At 40.2% G+C, this 15,437-nt stretch overlaps 3 protein-coding genes across 3 annotated transcripts in view; 1 reads left to right on the top strand and 2 right to left on the bottom strand.

The window, feature by feature from the left end:
- Positions 1–1,742, top strand: part of LOC138006782 (uncharacterized) — a 2,221-nt gene extending 479 nt beyond the window's left edge. Inside the window, exon 1 of the mRNA XM_068853340.1 lies at positions 1–1,742. This exon is cut by the window's left edge and continues 479 nt beyond it. Within this exon, the coding sequence (XP_068709441.1) occupies positions 1–844 (844 nt within the window). The 3' untranslated portion in view covers positions 845–1,742.
- Positions 1,743–5,924: 4,182 nt separating this feature from the next.
- Positions 5,925–6,413, bottom strand: LOC138005065 (uncharacterized). The gene has a single exon (XM_068851354.1). It carries the CDS (start codon positions 6,411–6,413, stop codon positions 5,925–5,927), a length of 489 nt encoding a protein of 162 aa, XP_068707455.1.
- Positions 6,414–8,816: 2,403 nt separating this feature from the next.
- On the bottom strand, positions 8,817–13,731 carry LOC138008725 (H/ACA ribonucleoprotein complex subunit 2-like protein). Its single transcript, XM_068856033.1, has 4 exons — positions 13,515–13,731; positions 11,394–11,463; positions 10,907–11,012; positions 8,817–9,007 (listed from the first exon to the last, which is right to left on the bottom strand). The coding sequence occupies exons 1-4, from the start codon at positions 13,696–13,698 to the stop codon at positions 8,882–8,884; spliced, it is 486 nt and encodes a 161-aa protein (XP_068712134.1). The 5' UTR covers positions 13,699–13,731; the 3' UTR covers positions 8,817–8,881.
- Between the last annotated feature and the right edge of the window lie 1,706 nt (positions 13,732–15,437).

Here is a 15,437-nt window from a genome sequence, read left to right as displayed (position 1 = left end):
GGCAGTGTTCTTCTACTTCGGCCAGTTCGCAGATGAAGATCTTCTAAAATTTCACATTTACAACCATACTCAGCAGATCTTCGCCCAATATCCCGTTGAAATTACCCCCGCAGAATGGACTCTCTGGACTTGGTCGGCCGTATTCGGATGGCAATTTCTATGGCTTTGCTACGCGCTTGTCTTGATGTGCCGCAAAAACGGCCCAAGAGTTCTTACTCCGTTCTTCTTTGTCTTCAATATTCTCGGGTTTGGTTGCACACTCGCTTGGGTGATGTTGTGGGGTGAGGATCTCGTTAACATCGCTCTTGGATTTATCGCCGGTACGGCCGCCTGTCTGTTTGTTGCTCTCGGAATCGTTTACCATCGATTTGACATCCTCCGTAACGGAATGAAGAAGTTCCCTTTGGGCGATCAAATAGCGATGGAAGTTCTTGTAATCAACGGTTTGGCGTTGTACGCTTCTTGGGCACTTTACAACTCCTTTCAAGGTACGGCGATCGTGCTGAAGTACACGGTTGAAATCGACGATTCAATTGTGTGCACTATGGTCCAAGCTGGGCTTGCAGCTGCTCTTCTTTTCTGGTTTTGCTTGGATAATTTCGTGTTTTGGAGGTTCACCTTATTCAGCTTAACGCCTTACGTCCCTTTGATTGTTGGCTTCTCGGGAACATTCATGAAAAGTTGGGATAAAGAAAAGCGAAATTCCATTTTTAATGTGGCCTTGCTGGGCTCCTCTTCGCTGCTACTCTTGCTGAAAATACTGCACATCATTTGGCGTTGCCAGAGGGACAAAAAAAAAAGCAGGCGACATGTTATTTCGGAGGAAGAGAAATTTGAATTGTAGAAATGTCTTTGTGGACGCTGTCAAAGAACAGTGGCGTGATTTACACAAGTGAAAGGCATCAAAGCTGTCTATTGTTTGCTGAAGGGGAGTAGAATACATGAACTAACTCTCAACGTAAAATCTATTGCGTAAAAAGTTCGACTCAAGTCGACAAAACGTTGCAGTATCTCTCAGCCGCGGGGTGAAAAGAATGAGGACGAGACTTCTAAATTTTTTTTTTGACATTGTTTAGTTAATGCCTGGCATTGCAAAGATTATGCAAAGTACATTTAATGACAATGGCTCTCAAGCTGAAACGCGCGAAAGGATTTTAAAGATGCTACAAAAATGTTTCCACCTCGATTTTTTTTATTCGCTTCATTCCTCATTTGGTAGGTTTCTATTATTGCAGCTGAAGACGTTTTCATTGCAGCGGTGAAGATGCAGAATTAATAACTGGCTTGGTTTGTAAATAATGTAAAATTTAAAGTAGGATGTAAACACATTCGTCGAAAAAATATTTTAGATCTTGAATGTAGGTAAGTTCGCACTTAGGCCAGATAAAAAATACTTGCAAATTATCGTAAATGTACCGAAACGCCCACTTTGTATCGTAACACACCTGACGGCATCGAAATTTATAGCTTCGTGTCATTCACGCAAATATTTGAAGAGAAATGTCATCTATTCAAATATATCTGCAATACTCAAAGTAACCGCCAAGACTATTGAGCTAATTGTCAGGATTGTTTTAAAGAACTTTACAACAGCGCAAATGAAACGGAAAACCTTCGGTAAGCGAGTCTAACTGTATGGTTTTCAACAAACGATAAACGCTATTGTATCCAAGAATTCCGATTTTAATTGCTTGGATGACAGTCTTAAAATGCAGAGATAAAAATTTGCATTAATCGACAAAGCTTATTTTATTTTGGAAGGAAAAACATCAGAGACATCCGAACGGTTCAATTCGTTTGTGACAAACTAACTCCTAAGGCGTAAAATAAACATTAGAGTGTCAATTGGTGTCCGTCAGAAGGACTCCTTCTGATGGACACGACTTGACACTGTTTATCTTACGAATTCGCGTCCACCTGCCTCTCAGTGGGGAAGACTGTGTCTTCCTCACGCGCAACTCGCACGCACACGTTGCTTTTCGTGCGTGGTATTCCTCTTGTTTCTGCCCCTGGATGTCACATAAAATCTCCCATCCGGCAGGTTGATCCACTCTGCTCTTGAGATAACAAATTTGATTGTCACAAGCTTGCTTACTTTGAAAAATCAGTCTGATTTTCGCGTTCCCGCAAGTGTTTCTTCTCTGAGCCAAAGGTTTGTAACATTACTGTGCAGTAAAAATAACAGCTAAATTGCAGAATACCCCGCAACTTATTTGCATTTCATTGAATAAGAATAAGCTAAGCTCTATTGTATTCCGACTCGTTCTTCAAGGAATGCCGCATGGGGGAAACGATAGTGGTGAGGTGTTGCAGAGTATTCTGCAATTTCTCCAAAATAACAGAAATGCACACTACAGCTGAGCGAACTCAGTTTCCTTTATTTGCGGTGGAGCGAATTCTATGGCATCTTTAGGAAACACTTTTGGACGCGAAGCATTAGTGGACTGGCAGGCGCAGGCTATGCAGGACATTCGTCGCCTGGGCCTAGTTCCCACCAGTCCCTCTGTGCAGTGGTAGCCGAGGTCAGCATGTTCTCTACCTTGAATTGACGATTATCGTTAGGTCAACACTAAACTGACATTGGACATTTCCTTACAATTACACGAGGCAATATCCCATTTTAATATTGACAAGCTTACCGCTCGAAAAAGAATGAAAACAGGCAGAATTACAGCTTTAAGTCAACAAGAAATAGCGTTTCTAAGCTACGCCGCGCTGATCTACAGTATTTAGGTCTAAAAACCCCGTTGAAGACGGTTAACTTTCAATTGTTTTGCTGGGTACTACTATTTCAATACTCTAAAAAACTCGATGTTTTGGAAGGTTGTCTCGTTAGTCTAGTGGATCACGGAATCTGCAAGGTGAAGCCATTGATCCGGGTTCAACTCTTTGCCTCGCCTATTGTGAATCTTCTCAGCTTGTTTAAAATATTTGTTTCGTTGAAGTAGATTTGAAGTCTAAAGTAGACTGTACGTCGTATAAGTTGAATAAAAAGGGAAATGTCAGTTTGAGGGATGGAAAGAAGTGATGATCTTATCGTTAATTGTTAATTTGCTTTCAATTTACTATTATCGTTATTTCAGAACATTGAAAGCTTGATATGGATTATGGGAAATGAACATATTTCTGTTAAAAGCAGAACCCTAATGTCTGTACTCGCAGGACTCGAACCTGGGAACATGTAATTAATAACCCCTTCACTTAACCACTAGACTACCACATCACTAACTGCGAGGATGTCATTTTTTATTAATGTCAATAATTTTTTCTTCCAAAAGTAAATAAATTCTACCCTACCATCAAATTCACGGCTGAAATATCCGAGAACGAAGAGGGTCATGGGAGGGGGGGGGGTGGTTTGCAATATCAATTCCTAGTCCAAATTTGGACAAAATCTCAGTCCTAGTGGCAAGTTTTCAAGTTTGTTACAAATCGCAGTCCCTGCTACTAAAATCCTATCACCTGGCAAATGAAAGCGTTCTGAATGCAGTGGCCAGGAACGTCATTCTCTGCTGTTCAATCCCAGTTCCCAGTGATTCCCACCGAAAAATCAAGCCAATCCCAGCTCCCATTTTACCCCTCCATGACCATCAACGAATTCACTTTCCTCGACAAAGTAGTTTAAAACTCATTATAAGCCGACTGAAACCTTTCAATATACACACTTCAACTCATGCGGCCACCCCCAAGGCGTAAAAAATGGCTTAATTAATGGTGAAGCAATGAGACTTCTTAGGAATAACTCTTCGAAAACAACACGATTTGAAGAGAGCTAAGCTAAGTTCAAACAACGTCTGAGTTCAAACAACGTCTGAGAGCGCGAGGCTATCCAAACACAATCATAGAAAAAGGTTAACGAGAGGTTTTTTCCTTTGTCACTACGTACTACCCAGCAGTTAAAAATCTTAAACAGACATTGATGGAACGATGGAGCCTAAAAGCTCCCATAATATCATACAAAAGAGGTAAATCTCTTAAGGACACGCACGTCTGTGCAAAAATATAATTTTAAGGCTCTCATGCAGAACACACGGATGGAGTACGTGCAGGCCCGCATGTTATTAACTTCTGTCTAGAAATGCAAGCACATAATGTTCACTCATGTCAATCCCCTGTAAGTGGCGTTTTCAGTCTAGCTGAACTTTTGTGTCTACGTCAAGTCATGGCATCACTGCTTAATGAGAGTTCATCTTTGGTAATGTAGAAGCTATACAAATGGTTGATCAGTTGAACTGGAGCAAACTGGTTTCAATCAGGCGGGATCGGGATGTAGATGCACATTGCGGCGGGATGGCGGGATGGAATAAAAAATAGCGGTGGGATGCGGGATTGAAAAAGCCTATTTTGGACCCTCTATCTATCATCCTCGAAGTGTGTTAATTTGAATGCGTTGTAGAGTTAGTCCTTCCAAATGTCCGGTCTGGCCGGTCAGGTCTATCAAATGGAAAGAGCCGTAAGTCTATATAGAGGTTCCATTTCATGGCCTCCTGGTTTCCTTCATGTAATTTTATGCAAAAAAGGGAAAGGTGGTCTCGGTGAACGACATTTAATGCTGACTTAGTTCACAAACTAGTTCACCTAAATGGTAGAAATGCTACCGAGGGGATAGACTGAAAATCACTCTACACCAACGACCGCGATATTAGCGACCCGCAGTTTCAGCCATTAAAGTTCAACGTACGAGTTCGTTTCAACGATTCTGGAGCAAAATAGAGACTTCTAGCAGTCTACCGAAGGGAAGGGAGATGTTCAAGTATACTTGCGGTAATTAACGACAGTTTGCAGTTGGTGCGTGGAATTGAAGGGAGATTTTGATAGGTCTTGAGCAAGGACAGAACAAACAAGACCCTCATCTAGACCCCACTCGAGAAAAGAAAGAAAACAGTCTTAGGATAAAAGCATGGTTTTAATAAGCGCAAAGTACTATGATTCATGTGACTGATTGAAATTATACTGCGTGACTTTGCCCTTGAGTAGACTCTGAATCATAGGTAAATGTTACCTGTTTGATTTACTAAAAAGGTATCAGTTGGGGTTAAAATAACGATACAACGTAAATAGCCCCCTGAGAAGACATGTAGTTACAAGTAAAATACGAAACCCAGAGAGACTGAAGAAAATAATTAAGGGAATCGCGTAACACTGGCATCGAGAATGTAAGTGACCATTTCCAAGTTCGCCTCAACCTTTTTTTTTCCAGCTGGTTAAAGTCCGAATTGCTGTGGTTATTAGTTCCACTGGCGTTTCGTGTGACTGTAAAGGTACAGTAATATACATGAGAAAGAGTTGGGAATGTACCTTGACAGTGGTCAATGCTAACTAACCCTCGTCCTTTGCGAGAGTTCACGACAAAAAATTCACAGATGTTAACCCCTCTCAAGATGGCTTGGTATCTGCAAATGTGGATGGGAGATTTCGTGACGCCATGGGTACAGTCTGTTGACCAGAATCCGACCACTTCAGTTTAAAACTGCTATAATTCTCCTTCCTTAGCCGCAAGAGCTGTGAAAGTTGGCCCGGGGGGAAAAAAAAGGACGGGGATGCTCGTCGTACCATTTAGGGGTTAAAAAAGCGTTTTACTACCTCCGTAGGGTGTTCAGCTTGAAAAGGTCCACAGCGAGAGCTTTGGTGGTACCTTTTAGGGTATGGAGCCGAAAAATCATGACAGGAGACGTTTGATAAGTAACTATTTTTTAAATTTTGTCTAATTAAACCCATAATTTGAAACCTCTTAGGGGTGAAAAAAATTTCATGCCACGCCCACAAGACAGGATCTTGGTACCTCTCAGGGGTTCTTTTCAAAATTTCCGATCAATCACTAACAAAAATAGGAAACCCGACATGACACACCCCTGCCTTACCCCTGAGTCGATCACAAACCACTCTAGTAACTCCCATCATGTTCTACGGAGCACATAAAGTTGTTATAGAAAAGCTTGACCATGGTGATCAACTTTCCTGGAATTCCATAAACGGCCATGATGTTCCACATACTCTCGATGTACACTAGCAAGAGCTTTTCTAAAAACCACAAAATTGATGAAAAATGGACTGTTCCACTCAACGAACTGCTCTACAATATTGTGGAGGATGAAAATTTGATCAATACAACTTCTTCTGGTCCGAAAACCAGTCTGCTCCTTCCTTAGCATACGATCAACTTCCCCTTTTATCCTGTCTATGTTAATTCCGCACGGTACCTTTCCAGGAACCGACAAAAGTATTACTCCTCTCCAGTGGTCACAAACCTCTAAATTACCTTTCTTAGGCAATTTGATAATAACACCCTTTTGCCAATCTCCAGGAATCACTTCTTCATTCCTAGTAAACACGTGCTCAAGTGCGTTAGCTGTTATCCCAACATCCACTCTCAGAACTTCAGCCTGTATGTCCAATACCAGGCACCTGTTCATTTCTAAGCCCCTTTAAACTCCTAATGATAATCTCATTCACACTAGGGGGTTCTGTATTGATGTCTAGCGCCTTCTTCTTCATCTCATCAATGACATTGGTAGGTTTAACACTTCCTCAAAGTGCTGTTTCCATCTCTCAATTTGACCGGCTTCAGAGGTGATCCTTAAGAGGTGATCCTCACCGGTACGCCCCTCTCAAATCTGCCGTTTGTTTTTCTTCTCGTAATAGCATACAACGCTCCCTGTTCCCTTCTCTGGGTTGCCTCGTCCTCAGCTTCCTTAGCTAGCCCGTCCAAATACTTTCTCTAATCCGATCATAAACCACATTTAACCTCTCTGTGTAGCTTTCATACCGTCCTTGAGTCGCTCAGATCTTGTTATATTTATCTTCCTCAAAATTTTATACTGCGTTCTCCGATCTTCTCCCAAAACTTGAATCTCCAAGCTTAAATGTTCAGTTTCCTTTTGGTATACTTCGTTTTCCAGAAACTAATAAGGGCGAGCTGCAAAAATTGAAATTATTTTAACTGGTCGGATCCTGGGCAACATACCGTATGCACCGTATTTCCTTTGCATTCGAATACGTTCTCATATTTAACGGCCGGAATGCTGACCATTCAACACTTTTGTTCAGCCTGAAAGCTTATCTTATTTGTACAAGAAGCTCTGATAAAGTTTATAACGGATAAAAGAAGCGTCAAAGAAGCAAAAATGAATCAAAAGAGTAAAAAAAAAGAGCCGTTACGTCAAATGACTCAAATGGGGAAGGTGGCTGCAAGATTCTGCGCATCTACGCATAACCACAATTCCTTGTGCCTTTGACCACAATCCCTTGCGTTTCGAAGAAAAATGTGTTCTTCTCCCGATTAGAGAGCTGCCTCGTTTTCACGCAGCAATAATTTGTTCGTGGACTTGTCTTCTTGCTTACCAGTTTACGATTAGTCCACTGAGCGTGACTTCGTCGAAGGCGTCTGTTGTATCCAGTCTCGTACTCGGCTGGCTTGCCTTTCATTCATCTTTCTTTTGTAAATCAGATTTACCAACCCAAAATGGATTGTGATTTTAACGAATTAATACATAGAGCAGATACTTTACTATCCATATCCTGATTTTTTTAAAGATTTTCTTCAAATAATCGCAAGAAACAAGACTTGTGAAATCAATTAATTGGTAGAAGGGGAACATGCAAGTGCTGATCTAAAACAATTTGTGAACCAGGAAAAAGAAATTGATCCACAGCACTCAAAAGATAAGTTTATAAATCTAGGCTGAATCCTAATTGCTAGTTATCTCTAAGAAAAGAGGTAACCATACCCCGCAAAACAGGAATACTCTTTCCCTTCCCTGATGAATCACCCTAAGTGAAGGATTTAAAGGGAGCTTGTGCTCAGAGAGTGAGACCCGTAGGGGAACAACTTATTTTCATGGCACTTTTTCGGATGATCTTTCTTTTTGTTTGGGAATAAATCCCCCTGGCCTTGGGACAGGCTCCGCAGAATCACAGTACGAGCGAAGCGAGCCGAAAGGTGGATTGTGATGGAAAGCGGACTTCTGTTGCTCGGCTTGCTTTGCTAATTCGCTAAAAAAAAATTTCCGTAAGCCACTTTTCCACAGAAACAAAGCCAGAGATTCCTTACGGTTTTAATTCGCCTTCACAATGAAGTAAGCGAACATATATGGGAAACGAAAAAGCGAACGTTTGTTAATTGTCCCTAGAATACACAAAAATCTTTAAAAATGTATGGGAAAAAGAGAAAGGAAACTTTGGAGTAAAATTTTTCTCAATGATGTCTGTGTTTCCGTACGAAATGCTTTGCTTTAAAGGGAATTCAGTCCCGTAGCCAGCATGAGGCAAACCGAGGCACTTTCCTCAGTCATTTTTTTGTGATTTTTTTTTTTTTAATAAAGCGTGATTCCAGTGTCGTCTTTAAAATGTACTCATCACAAACACCTAAAATACCTACGGAGAGAATTAAATCATGGACCTTGCCTCAGTCATAATTTTCTTCTGGCTACGGCCATGGAATTAGGTTGATATGCAGGCAGGCATTGGACTTGCCTTGAGAAACAAGCTTAATGGGGAACTGAATAAATTTCTGAATAGGGTTGAAAATCTAATGTTCAGAATTTTTTTGTCTTTAAAATCATTGGGCTGAGACCGTTGCAGCTCACAACTAGCTATGCAAGCAGTCATTTTCATAGAACTGTGACAGCAGCTTTATAGTGTCCATAATACGGAAGCTGCCAAAGGGGAAAAAGACAGAACTTCCAACATCGTGTCCTTGTGAAATACGAGAAAGTGGCTTCAGATTACTTTCAACAATATGGGGTTGAAGAATTTTAAATCTTCAAGCCCCCTTCAATTAACTGAAGATAGAGGGTATGACAGGATTCCATGGGAAATAACATAAAATTGCCAGCAGTATTGTATTGAAATTAGTGAGAGAGAAGATAAAATCCATAGCCATTTACAAAGGAAGAGGTAAGCTCTTGACTTCATCTAAACATTGTTTGTAGTGATCTTTGAAGTCTTCATGGGATTTAACCAAAACTATACTGGTGGGCCTCTTGGTTTGGCTAGCAGCACCGAGGTCCTACAACCAAACAAATAAAAATCTTTGAGCGGTTTTCAATTGAGTGTCGAAAGTAATTAGTGAATTGCTTTGGTTTATGATTACTTTACTAGGTGATTGGTTCAAAGTTCTCGCACCACTTTTTCAACCAATCAGAAGTGAAACCAAAACCAATCATTGCTCGCGCGAGCACATTTCATTTTCCGGCGCTTTGTGTCGGCTAGATGTAATTACTTCGAGTTTTGATTGGTTTACCGGATTGTGTCCGTCCCTTTTGATTGGCCAAAGTAATTACTTTGGTTTCGGTTTTACGACACTTGATTGAAACTCGCTCTAACCTTTACCTAATTACAAATAACAACAATCGTTATCATCATCATCATCATCATCAAAAGAGATTGAAAAAGTCACAAACTATACAGAATTAAAAGTAGAAGTTGCAGTAATGTGGGGATAATATTAGAGGGTAATGTTAAAGTCATACCAATAACGCTATTGTCATTGGCGATTAGGATTGATATCAAAGAAACTAAGGTAAAAGGATATTTGGACTAACTTAAGGTGAACTAAATTCTTTACTCCTTGCAAAAGACTAGTCATTTATGCTGGGTAGAGCACACATTTTGCAAAAGGTATTGCCTACCTGAAGTTCTTATGGCGATACAGCAAAATATATTGTACCAAGTGACAAACTACACCTGGCCCCAGTTGTTCAAAGGATGGATAGCGCTATCCACCGGATAAATCACTATCCACTGGATAACTCAATTGGTTTTGCTAGTGTTTATCCTCTGGATAGTGATTTATCTGGTGGATAGCGCTATCCATCCTTTGAACAACTGGTGCCTGTACTACTACAACATGTACATGGTTCTACTACTGTCGCTGCTGCTGCTTCCACTAATACATGTACATGTAGTACTACTTGTACATGTAGCAATAATAGTAATAAAAATAATAATAGTTTATGATTATGATAATGATGAGCAATGCCTGATCCTGGGCTGCAGTTATCAAAAAACTTTGTTGATAACCGCAGCCCGGTATCGGGCACTGTTGGCCAATGCCGTTAAGGCAAAAGATGCCAAAGAGACTGTTAGCTCAAAAAGAAGCCATTGCAACAGCAAAGAGGAATCAGTGAATCACATATCCTGCATGGTAGCGTGGCTTCAATTCAAAACACCACCTTACTAAGAAATGGCCAGAATCCTCCGACCAGCTCTCAGGTACCGAGACTGCAGGATGTGACTTGTATCGGGAACTGTTTACTAATGTGCAGTTGAATGTTGAGATGTTCTACATAACAACAACAACAACAACAACAACAACAACAACAACAACAACAACAGCAATAATGATGATGAGCATGATAACAAAATCAGTTAAGCTAAAAAGTCCACGCTTCACTGGAATACACATTTAACTGAAAGAAACCAATAGGTAAGAAATAAGAAATCTCTTAAATTTTAGTTGATCTTCCTCAATAATTATGATGGTGCTGTACATGTACACTGTATCTCTGATGTTCTTCCAACAACATTTAATTAGCTTACAATGTACCACTAAAACTGCAGAAGACTTGCTCATCACCTGAGACTCATACTTTCCACTGTTTCTGGATAGATCACAAGAAGTATGAGGCACAAAGGCTGGTTTTTAACCCATTGACCTCTGGGAGTGAGACTTAACAGATTTTACCCTGTCTTACGCCAGATGATTTCACTTGTCACCTGGGGTCATCCTAGGGCTTTTGAGGGGGCAATGGGTTAAGCAGTGAGAAACCCCCTCCATTAACCTCTATGTTCTAATTAAAAAAAAAAAAGAAAAGAAAAGAGAAGTGACAGTACCCCTCCCCACACAAAACCAAAGCATTTCACTCTTCCAAAAGCATCATGAAAAATATTTACGAAGTTCACTTACGAATTTGGAAGGTACATATGCATATGGAACTTTCTTGTCTTCACAAGCTACTGGGATATGAGAAATGACATCAATGGGGGAGATATCACCGGCAATAACCACAAACCTGCATGGGAAGATTTTTAATCAGTTTTAGTTATCATCATATCCTGTTGAAAACTTATTTTTTATTGTATGCTCAGTCACCAGTTTCGTTCACCAATGATAATAATACTGAATATATTTAATAATAATGTTATTATACTAGTCTGTCAGTGATGAGACTAGGTTCAAGAATACTGTCCACTTATTTGCACATGACTAGTGTCATTTGTTAAACTCCTCATTCCTAAGTAATGCCTGTACAAAAGGAAAATAGTGAACCGGTATTGTGAAATCTATCCTCTGATTTTGCTATACTGTTTATTTGTGTTCCCATCCTTACAAGGAGTTTGCAGGTTGAATTGATTATGGCAAGTTTCCTAAAATTAAAACTGAAAAATCCTACCCTTTCTCTTCTTTCCTTAAAGCTTTTGCCACTTCTTTCACTCCTCTTCTCAAGCTCTTTGCTTTTGATGCTGCAAATAACAAATTAGTTTAATTTTTTTAAAAAAGGAAATAAATCACTCTGCAGAAAATAAGCAACTCTGTGCAATAGTGTTTGTTATACATGTGCATACAGGTAGCTCCAAGCCACGCTCAAGACGGAAAAATTGACTGTGCTGGAGTTGTTTGATTTCATCTATATCTACATCTACATGTTCCAGCAATCGGCAAAGTCCCTTTTTGACTTGTGGCTATTTCTGCTTAGGTGGCCTCATACACCACAAGCCTTTTAGAGACATCACCGCCAAGCCGGCCACTTCTGCTGGAGAGAACAGGACAGCCACAACACCAGGGACTTTATCCCCTACTCTTCTCGAATAGTGCTTGGGTTCTTTAACGTCCCACAGGGAACTTATGAACATAGAAGACATTTGTGAGACGGGGCCTACGCTTTACAGTCCTTATCCGAAAAGACTTGAAAGTCTAACCATTTGCAGATGAAATTACAAAGGCAGCACTTTCTCCTCAGTTATTTTAAGATCCTGAGTGTTGATCCGGCCGGGGTTCAAACCTGCAACCTCCCACATGACAACAATCAATGGGATATGTAAGCTCAGAACTTAGAGAAAGTTCGAAAGGAAAGGAGGGAGGTGAGGGGTGGTTTACTGAAAGAAGGAAGGAAGGGAATGAAGGAGAAAAAAAAAATTGCATTTTATTTTCTGATCAAAAAGAGTTTCTACATTGTACATGATTTTAGTCGTAAATTTTGACTTTCACTTTTGCTATTCTTGAGCATAAAATTATTGCCATGTTGCTTTAGGCTTTTTTGACAGCAAAATGCACTGCATAATCACGGATTAGTGTCAATCAACTTTTGAAACAACTGGACCCGGATTTCCAGGAAAGAATGCCGCAAGTCACCAAACAATGCAAGGTGATTGACCAAGAAATCAATATTTGGGATTCTGGCATGCGGGCAGATCATTCCATGGGCAGTTAGTTCCAAGCCAGATGATGAGATCATTACAGTAAAGTCGATTCGTTACAAATGAAATTCAGATAGTTTCATGCATCGTATAGTCGGATCATTACACTTATAAAAACAAAAAAAAAGCGTCTTTTAAGTGCCCCTGTGATAAAAAAAACCACTTCCTTTTTTCCTTCAGATTTTGAAAGTGTGTTTGCTTAACACCTGACTGGCAAAATTTTGAGCTTTGATTTTATCCAAAGGCCGTTTACTTTGAGTGTAAATTTTGGATTTCACGGTCCGCCATTACTCACGTTCAAAACTGACCGAATGGACCTCAGAGGAGGAAAAGTGAAGTCAGAGGCTCACTAGCTTAAGATTTCAGCGTGTGAACGCAGCTTATTATATATGCAAAGCGTGAGTATAAAAGTCTGAAAGCCCAAAACCCCCGTGCTGAATATTAATTCTGCGGCGTACACACGTATTGCATTCTTAAACTAGCGAGCCTTGACGTCATTTTCTCCTCGATCCAGCTCTCTCAAGAACATAATGTTAGTAATGGCGGCAATTAAATAGGAAAATTACAGTTAAAATAAAGAGGTGTCTTTTTGAAATCAAGGCTTAAAACGTGGGTCACTTAGTGTTTTGTTGACATACAGTAGTTTTGAAATCCAAAGAAAAATATGAATTGATTTTTTGGTCACAGGGGCACTTTAAACCTGAGATTCCAGAAGTGTTATAGACTGCTCTTACCGTACTATTTATTATTGTAAATTGTCACGCTAATCGCCGTCGCAAGTACAGCAACGACGCAGCTCAATAAGGTCGAACCGAAAGCATACTATTATTACAACCAGCTGGCCACATTGCAGAACTATCTGACCGTAAGTAAATTGTCACGCTAATCGCCGTCGCAAGTACAGCAACGACGCAGCTCAATAAGGTCGAACCGAAAGCACACTATTATTACAACCAGCTGGCCACATTGCAGAACTATCTGACCGTAAGTCCCAAGTAGGAGTACACAAGCAACAGTTTGACAACTAAAGAAAGCCTCTACCCTTCAAGCAAAAGAATAATAGAGCTTTCGAGCTTATAACGTGAAACGACGCTGACCTTTCTTCACAGTTTTGTACAACCGTTTAGTTAATTTCCGTCCAGCGAGCGGCTTAGCAATTGCGCAGACTCTTTTTACAAGCTCATCGTAATCCAAAGTGGCTTCCTCTTTCGCTGAATCTTCTTTATCTCCGTCTCCCTCGCCATTTTGGATCTCTCTCTTCTTATCCTTCGACTTCGCCATGTTGTTTGCAAACACACGTGGGGTTCAATTAGAAAAGCACCGGGTATCCTCTCCGAGGAAACCGCTGGACATTCGTACTTTAAAAAGTGTTGCTTCTTGATCTGGCGAGCTTCCAAGGTGACTGTCCTTCTGGCTACACTTTCCCTTTGTTTGCTTTATCTATTCTAACACTTTATCTTCTATTGTATGTTATCAAGGAGCTGTGGAAATGTTAGTTAAAACTACTTCTGAAAGACAGTTGATTTAAATTAAGACATACAAAGAAGAAAGGCTCAGTCACCAAAAATCACAAGGGAATGGCAAGATGTCGATCTCCTCTGGGTAACAACAGAAGGTACTTATTATTGCAATATTTTGAAATATTTTTCTCAAGTCGATCAAAGTCACAATTTGCGTTGAGGGAGTCATTATTGTTTTTGTTTATTTATTGTCACGCAAACGCGTGACAGCGTGACCGTGTAATAGTTAGAGCTACAACAACAATCTGAGGAAGAGATTATAATAATAATTGTTACATTTACAGTGCAACGGGCCATACCATGGCCACCCAACAAACTTTCACGTTTGACAATTAGGTGTAAGTAATTGTCAACTCAACAACCCATGCAACAGTGTTCAACTTACAACCGTGCGAACTTTGCAAGGAGGTGTGACTGTCAATCAAATTCGCACACCCTGATTGGCGTATAAGTTTTAAAGAACTTTGTTAGGTGGCCACGGTAAGACGCGTCGCACTGTAAACTGGTGCTTTACGTCTTATAGCTAGAATATGGGATGTTCCAGACACCGAAGTGGTGAGATGATATAATAATAATAATAATTATTATTATTAGTATTAGTATATACTAAAACAGTGGATACTGTTGAAGGCACACTCTGATTGGCTACACAAACTCCGAATATTCTTCCCTGTTCTCCTCCAAGCAACTAACGTGGGATTTTGTGCTCAAAATATTTTAATTGTTGCATGAATAAATGAGTTAAAATCATGTTATTTTGCTATATTATCTCACTGTCAGTGGCTAGTGCCCGGGAATGGGGAGGGGGGGAGGGGGGTACTCCTAAAAAAAATTGGATGGGGGTGTGCAGCCCACTTCCTGAAACCTTTCTATTACCCTATCTCAGACCAAAATTAGCGATACCCTATTTCAGACCTATTTTCAAACCTTTTTCAGCTGTTACACAGTTGGCTTAGTACTTTGAGAAGGGCTTTGTTGATGGTCTTACTGCCTAATGATGAAGAAGAAGCTTCTTCTAAAATGGTTAAAATCTATACCCTATTTCAGACCAAAACGGCAAAAAAACCATACCATTTTGGGCCGCACGTACCTATATAGCCTTCATAAGGGACTACCCCCCCCCCCCCAAACCCATCCTTTCCCCCACCAGCCTCAGCAACTGTTGTTTCCTTATGCAGAGTTGTTTGCCCAAAAAGCATTCCGATATGATGAGGAAGAGCAGGATTGCCATGCAAAGCATTCACAGCACAACATACGTTAAGGGAGGCTCAAAATAGTTTCTCCTTTTTTCAAACGAATAAACATATTCTGTTCTTAGATACAGTTTATAGGGTAATCATATCAAGATGAAATTGGGCCAGGGTATTAAGTACCCATTGTAGATTTCTCACATGATAATTTCGTCCAAAATAATGTTACCACGGCAATGATATTAGGCATTTCTTTGAGCCTTAAAATCAGAATTTATTGTCTTTTTTGAAGAAACAGGACGGTGAAATC

This window comes from Montipora foliosa, chromosome 6 (assembly GCF_036669935.1).
Source record: "Montipora foliosa isolate CH-2021 chromosome 6, ASM3666993v2, whole genome shotgun sequence".
Taxonomy (NCBI): domain Eukaryota; kingdom Metazoa; phylum Cnidaria; class Anthozoa; order Scleractinia; family Acroporidae; genus Montipora; species Montipora foliosa.
Note: the sequence above shows the minus strand (reverse complement) of the source record. Positions and strands in the feature narration are given on the sequence as shown.